General features: G+C 55.0%; 1 protein-coding gene across 1 annotated transcript; it reads right to left on the bottom strand.

Annotated features, from left to right (window-relative positions):
- Window positions 1–497: 497 nt before the first annotated feature.
- Window positions 498–6,925, bottom strand: Myorg (myogenesis regulating glycosidase (putative)). The gene is made up of 2 exons (XM_003470678.5): window positions 6,791–6,925; window positions 498–4,274 (listed from the first exon to the last, which is right to left on the bottom strand). The coding sequence occupies exon 2, from the start codon at window positions 4,200–4,202 to the stop codon at window positions 2,067–2,069; it is 2,136 nt and encodes a 711-aa protein (XP_003470726.1). The 5' UTR covers window positions 4,203–4,274; window positions 6,791–6,925; the 3' UTR covers window positions 498–2,066.
- Between the last annotated feature and the right edge of the window lie 27 nt (window positions 6,926–6,952).

The following is a 6,952-nucleotide window of genomic DNA, read 5'->3' as shown; positions in this document are numbered from 1 at the left end:
GAACTATGCTCACTCATATAGAGTTGGAAGGGAAACTGAGGCAGACTCCTAGGAAAACAGGGTCACAGAGTGGGAGTGTAGGCCCCAGACTTAGTGGGGCTGCTGAGCTCCAGCAACCTGGAGAATGGAGCTTTCCAGCTGCATTATCTCTCCTGCCTCTCAACACACACATGTAAACCCTAGGCCCAGGAGAAACCAGTGAGGAATTCTGGCTATGACATGCTTGCTACGAGTTCCAGGATCAGGCTCCCTAGGCCCAGATGTTCAGGGAGAGAGACAAACTTGGAATATACAAGACTGCTAGCAGGGAGGGGGACAGCACAAACCTGAAGGGACCTGGGAGCTTGGCACTGAAAGAATACTTTTTTTTTTTTTTTTTTTTTGTGGTACCAAGGTTGAACTCACAACCTTGCACTTGCCAGGCAGGCGCTTACGTCGCTGAGCCAAATCCCTGGCCAAGAATACTTATTTTTAAGCAAGAAAAACAAGAAACAGCATTCTAATAGTTACTTTTTATTGAGCACCTACTTTGTGCTAGGCACTTTACATACATCTGTGCTTGTAACTGTCACAATGACTTTGGAGGTAGACATTATACATATAGGAAACTGCTGGGTTATGCAACTTGTTCAAGGTCATATAGCTGAGTTGGCCCTAGAGATGGGCATCTGTAAGGGGCCCAATGCTTTCAAGAGACATTTTTCACAATGAGAAAATAAAAAGGTGGGCAAAGGGAAACATTCTCCAGGGAGTAGAGCACCTCTCAGAGCTGCTGAGGGAAGTTCAGCTCTACCCTGTTCCCCACTTCCTCCCTTCCCCAACTCAGTAGCAAAGTCAGGACAGACGCACTCTGGCTCAGGCTCATCTTAGGGAAAAGGCAGAGACGAAAGACCTTACCCTGTCTCCATGTTGGCAGGTGTTAGTGTGTGGTAGCCAAACACACCACTGCCAGAATAAGAACATTACTCACTTTGAGGCCATACCCCTGCCACATGTGCAGTGTGAGAAAGCCAAAGAATCTTAAAAGAGCTATTTATTTCCCATCCGAGTCCCAAAGAAACCACTTGGGTAAGGGCTAGCTCAACACTGGTAGCCTGGAATTTGTCCCCTTCCTCCTCCATCCAGGCTTATTTGACCTCAGAGATATGCTCATTCTATAGACTCAGGACTCATGGTGTGTGCCATTCTCACTACCCCTTCACACACACACACACACACACACACACACACGCACGCACGCACGCACGCACACATACACTCTTGAGTTAAGGCATCAAGTCTGGCCGGCATGGCCCTACAAGTCCAGTCCGTGGCCATCAGACTCATGGCTGTGTCCAGGTGCGTACACAGATGTTAGTCCAGTGTTAGGAGTCTTTTCCCAGGTAGGGAAACAGTGATAGCTCCAGGCTGAGCCCAGTCTTTCTGCTCCCCACAAGGGGATGCTTGCCTCTTCGTCCATTGGCCATTTCCCCAGATAGAGCAGGACCAGGGCAGCCACTGTTTAGGCATCTGCTGGGAGCTCGGGGCCTTGCTTCTAACGCCAGAAATGTATATTTTCTTTCTTTCTTTTTTTTTTGTCTTTTTTGTTTTTATCGATACCAGGGATCAAACTCACGACTGCCTGCTTGCAAGGCAGGCGCTTATGCCGCTGAGCTAAATCCCCAGCCCCATATTTTCTAAGGTGTGGCAAGGGACTATTTTGGGACTGTTTCCACCTTCAAAGGACAAAGATGGCCATGAAGGCGAGGACAGAGGAAGATGTTTCTCTTTGTGCTTTTAAAGCCAGACCATGTGTGTGTAACAGACAGAGAACCCACATTTCTCTCTTGCAAGTTCTCTGCCTCCACCATAGAGGAGGGTTTCTGCAGCCTGGAGTGAGTGGGGGAAAGGGACTGTCAGGATTGTGTGCTGGAGCCAGAGATTGTTTCAGGGTGCCTTCCTGGCTCCAGGACTCTAAGTCAGCACCCACGTTTTGGGAGGAACAGAGGTGGTGACTTCCTGGGGGTCAGGGTTTGGGGAGATTAAGCTCTGGAGCTGCGGCTGTGGGTTCCCAGACTTGGGCTGACTCAGGACACCCAGGTGAAGTAGGCCACCTCGTCCAGATCCACCGGGTAATCCGTGAGCAGCACAGGTGTCTTGTCGAAGAGCTCACCCTTGTAGCTGCGCCACTTGCCGGCGGGCAGGTAGACGTCGCGCTCCTGCTTGCCGGGCTCCAGCACCGGCGCCACGAGAAGCGTGTCCCCGATGAGGAACTGCGAGTCAATGCGGTGCGCGGTCTCGTCACCCGGCGCGATCCACCAAAGGGGGCGCACGATGGGGTCGCCGGTGTCTGTGATCTCACCCGCGAGCTCTAGCAGCAGCGGCGCCACCAGCGAAGCCCGCAGCGCTGCGAACTTGTGCGCGATGGCCACCACCTCGGCGCCGTACTGCCAGGGCGGGATGGAGAACTGCATGGCGGGCATAAAGGCAGCCACCTCTAGCCAGCGCACGTACAGCTCGCGCTCCGGCCCGTCCGGGCCGCCGGCCGTGCGCTCGGGCACCGCGTTGCCACCCACCATGTCCGGCAGGATGAAGGCGTAGCCCAGCATGCTGACGGTGAGCACGGCGGGGATGAGCGAGCGCAGCCCCAGGTCGTAGCCCCACACCGAGTCGCGGTCCACGAGGCGGAAGAAGCAGGAGATGTTCTGCGACTGGTAGCCCACGCGCACCTCGGCCCGCGAGTAGAAGGGCAGCGCCATCTCGGTGTAGCGCCGGCTCCAGACGCTGGGGTCGGGCAGTGGCCGGTAGGTGCTGAAGTCCCGCGGCAGGTAGCTGACCTCGCCCGCGTCGAACTTGAAGGACGCCACGCCGTAGCGCGCGCGCAGCCGCTGCAGATGGCTGTGGAACCAGTCGCGGGCCTCGGGGCGCGTGAAGTCCAGCACGGCGCCGATGCCGTTCCACCAGCGCACCAGCGCGGGCAGCCGGCCCGTGGGCTCGCGCACGAACAGCTCGCGCTCCACGCCCTCGCCGAAGCGCGAGGAGTTGTAGTTGACGAACGGGTGCACCCAGAGCGTGACGGAGAAGCCCGCGGCGCGCAGCCGGTCGAACATGTCGCTGGCATTGGGGAACTTGGCCTCGTCGAAGTCGAAGTCGCCGTAGGCAGGTGTGTACATGTCGTCGATTTCCAGGTGGCTGCTGTTGAAGTGGTGCTGGCGGATCTGCTGCGCGAAACGCAGCACCTTGTCCTGGTTCACGGCGCGCCCGTAGAGCGCCCACGTGGACCAGATGGGGTGCTGGAAGGCCTCGGGCGCCGGCACTCTGGACGGCTTGTTGAAATAACGCCTCACCATGTACTTGTGGATGGAGGTGACGTCGGAGCCCACGCACACCCGGTAGCTGAGCTCGGGCGCTGCAATGTGGCCGGCGGGCGGCTTATATGGAGTGTCATGGTAGCGTGCCTGGAGCCGCAGGGAGCGCTCTGTGCTGTTCCAGCCCAGGTGGAAGGGCACGGAATCGTTGACTTTGATGGCAGCTGCGCGCGACGACAGCCAGTAGCGCTCTAGGATGCCCCCGAAAGCGGCGTCGGAAGAGTAGACATCACTGGTGACGAACGGCTGCGGCTCCTGCTGGCCGTCCAGGCGGATGGGCCAGTGTTGCGTCCTCATCTCGGCGCCACCATACCAGTGCGCCGCAGCGTCGCCCAGGAACATGGTGTGCTCCACAGCGCGCCCCGGCGCCGTTTCCTCCCAGCGCACGCGGTAGCACATGACCGTGTCCTTGGGCCGCACGGTCTGGATGAAGAAGTGCAGTGGGCGCCCATCTGCAGTGCGCGAGCAGCCCAGCCTGGCGCCGTCGCGGCTGCAGGAGTCCAGGTCTAATGCCCCAGACCGGAAGGCCAGGCGGAAGACCTGCTCACCCTTCTGGTTGCGGATGGAGAAGCCGCCGCGATTGAGGTCCAGCAGCTCGGTACGCAGGCGCTCGGCTTTGCGGAGGGAGGCGCTGTAGTAGCACCAGGCCACTACCGCGGCCAGCACCAGTAGCAGCCCCAGCACCGCGGAGCCCAGCAGCGGTCTCAGTTCTTTGGAGGGCTTGGGCTTGGCGGGCGTGAAGTTGTCGGGCAGGAAGGTGTACATGGCTGAGACTGTGACGGCCTCAGGACTCTTCTGGTGGTGGCGAAGACGGCAGGGGAGGGCCTGGCTCTTTTCTTCAAGGTTCTGGGGCATCCGTCAATCCCCAGCTAAGGAAGGAGCAGGCAGTGGGGCCACCGTCCAACGCCATCTGAACCCGGCCTGAGTCTAAAAGGGAAGGAGAGGGGGAACTGAGCTTGTTGTTTCCTAGTATTTCCACCTGGATTTAGTCATTCATCACAAAGCCGTTTCTCTGCCCACCTTCTTTCTCTGTTCTGTGGGTCACTTACCTCCCTCTGCCACTCACCCACTGTCCTGCTACCTCTCCCTTCCCTTGGGCCCTGTCACTTCTTCCTTCTATTATTGCAATACTTTGCCAATGGCTTCCTTATCCCCAACTTTATTCCCTTCGATGGTGTTTATTAACTTTAACCATAGAGGTCGGTCTGAAAGTACTGTCTCTAGCTTTGAGAACTGCACAGTGAGTCCCATAATGAAATTCATAAGTGTAAACTTCTTTTTAGAAGTGTAAATGTTGCAATCAAAACTTAAGACATGATGTGGTCTCAGTTTCCTTTCTGATTCTGTTCCAGCTAGGCCTTGCCTGTGTCTGTCCAACCTAAATCCTTCAGGCCACCTGCCTCAGGAGATTTCATCCACCCAGCCTGAGGAGCCTTGCCTCCACCTACCAGCACCTACCAGCCCCGTAGGGATCAGATAGCCACATTTCCCACATAGATTCTCACAAACTATGTGCTAAACACCCATATATGGCAGGGAAACACAGTCTTGGGGGGAAGATATGTGTCTTAATCTGCTGTCCAAGGCTGTCCCCACCATTAGGGCAGAGTCCAACAAAGAAACAGCCCCAAGCCAGGTGCACACACAGGCAGACACCCCATTGGCTGGCCAGTTACCTAACTGCTCCAACTGAGCGGTGAGAAGAGCAGAGACAGGCAAACAGTAATTAGCCTCCTCCCAGATGCCAGTGTCTGTCTCTGTCTCCAATAACTTCAAGGAGAATCTGGAACTACTCAGGTTTTTTAACCCCTCCAGCTACCCAATGCAGAAAATATCCAGACTGATACAGAACCGAACTTTGATCCTACAGGACAGATACACAGTGTCTCCCATACCTCCCTCCCTAAGTTGCTCCCTCCACCTAACTCCCTAAACTTTCATTCCCTCCTGGTCTGGAACAACCTCTTCATCTCCTCTCAGTTTTCTTCCCCTTCTTGGAAAATGCAGGGACTGTAGTACCTTTTAGCTGGTACCCTCAAAGCTAAGCAGAGCCCAAAGGCCGCCTAGGAGTCCAGGCCAGATTTGTTGTGTATTCATTCATTCAAGACAACTGCGGTTCCATTCCAGGCAGCACCAAGGGAATAAAGGGAAAGGAGATTTAAATCTAAATAGGACAGAGACTCTCTCGTCTTTATCCTCATATTAAGTCAGACTTCTCTCATGACTCCTGGAGCATTAAGAGGCTACTTTGGCTGCCTGAACCCTTTCCCAACTTTTGGGTTCTGAGAATCTTAAATTGTAAGGATTCAAGGTGTTTTCTTTCTTTTTTTTTTTTTCTTGGTGCAAGGTATCAAAGTGAGGACACTTTCTAAACTACACCCCAGTCCTTTTTATTTTTTAAATTTTGAGACAGTATCTCCCTAAATTGCCTATGTAGGACTCAAACTCATATCCTCCTGCCTAAGCCCTTCCTCAGTGCTAGGGTTACAGGCATCCACCACCATGCTTGCATTCTTTAAATTTTATTTCCATTCTGTACAGCATGTTTTGGGAGATAGGAGATAATGGTCTGATCAGGCTGCCTGATCACCTTGGCAGAAAGAAGCTGTGTGGCTGAGATGAAGTGACAAACTTCCATTGCATGGGCCAGAGAATGGTGACATCTGTCTTTTCAAGGGCTTGTGCTCCAGACTGACCAGAAAGATCTCTCAGGGGCTTGAAAGGAGCTTTTTTGTTTTGCTTTTTGAATCAGAGTCTCACTATATAGTTAAGGCTGGCCTCAAACTCATGGTGATCTTCCTGCCTCTGCTTCCCGAGTGCTGGGACTACAGGTGTGCATCACCATGCCCTCTGAAAGGGGCAATTTTTATAGTGTGTGGTAGCAGGACTGTGGAGGAGGAACTCTGCAGTTCCGGTGTTAGCAGTGGTTAGAGACCTCTGTAATCTGCGCCTGTGGCCAACCACAGGCTAATGCTAGAACCTAGGGTCCTGCAGGCGGGCTTCTATGGGTCTGGTTTGCTAGCGCCTAGTTTGGTCTCAAGGGTGAGAGCTTAGCTCCGCTCCTCTAAAGAGGAAGTAATTCCAAATAGAGCCATTTGTTGGGCACGGCTCCTAGGCGGCGGGAAAAGGTGGTGGAAATGTCAAAGGCAACTCGATCTGGTCCATCGACCTCCCCTGCCCAGAGACTGGATCGAGTGACTGCGCCTACAGAGTCTGGAATACTTCCACACCCACCCTCAACGCCCCACTCGACAGCTACATTCTCCAGAGGAGCAGAGGAAGGTCAAAGGACCTGTCGCCTGCTGGGAACCCGGCCTGTGGAGGGGCCCAGGTATCCAGGGTCACTCCACCTACTGGTCTGTAGGAGCCAAAGTTCAGAATTATGTATCTTCAGCTGCTCAACCCCGCACACCCCAAGATCCTCCCGAAGGGGGCTCACTCACGGCAGGGACGACTTGGCAGAAGTGGGGATGAAGGGATCCTCCCGCAGGTCCCCTCTACGCGAGCCTGGTGTGATCTGCCACCGCGCGCATGGGGCGCTGCCCGGCCTGACACGGCCCCGCCCCTCCCCGGCTCCGCCCCCGGTAGCTCGGCCCCGCCCAGGC

Source organism: Cavia porcellus, unplaced genomic scaffold (assembly GCF_034190915.1).
Source record: "Cavia porcellus strain 051 isolate PalLab524CR breed Dunkin Hartley unplaced genomic scaffold, mCavPor4.1 scaffold_1, whole genome shotgun sequence".
In the NCBI taxonomy this organism is placed as follows: domain Eukaryota; kingdom Metazoa; phylum Chordata; class Mammalia; order Rodentia; family Caviidae; genus Cavia; species Cavia porcellus.
This window is presented reverse-complemented; position numbering and strand designations above follow the sequence as displayed.

Coding starts and splice junctions, on each gene's coding strand:
- Myorg (XM_003470678.5), bottom strand. CDS start 4,202: ATGCCCCAGAACCTTGAAGAAAAGAGCCAGGCCCTCCCCTGCCGTCTT.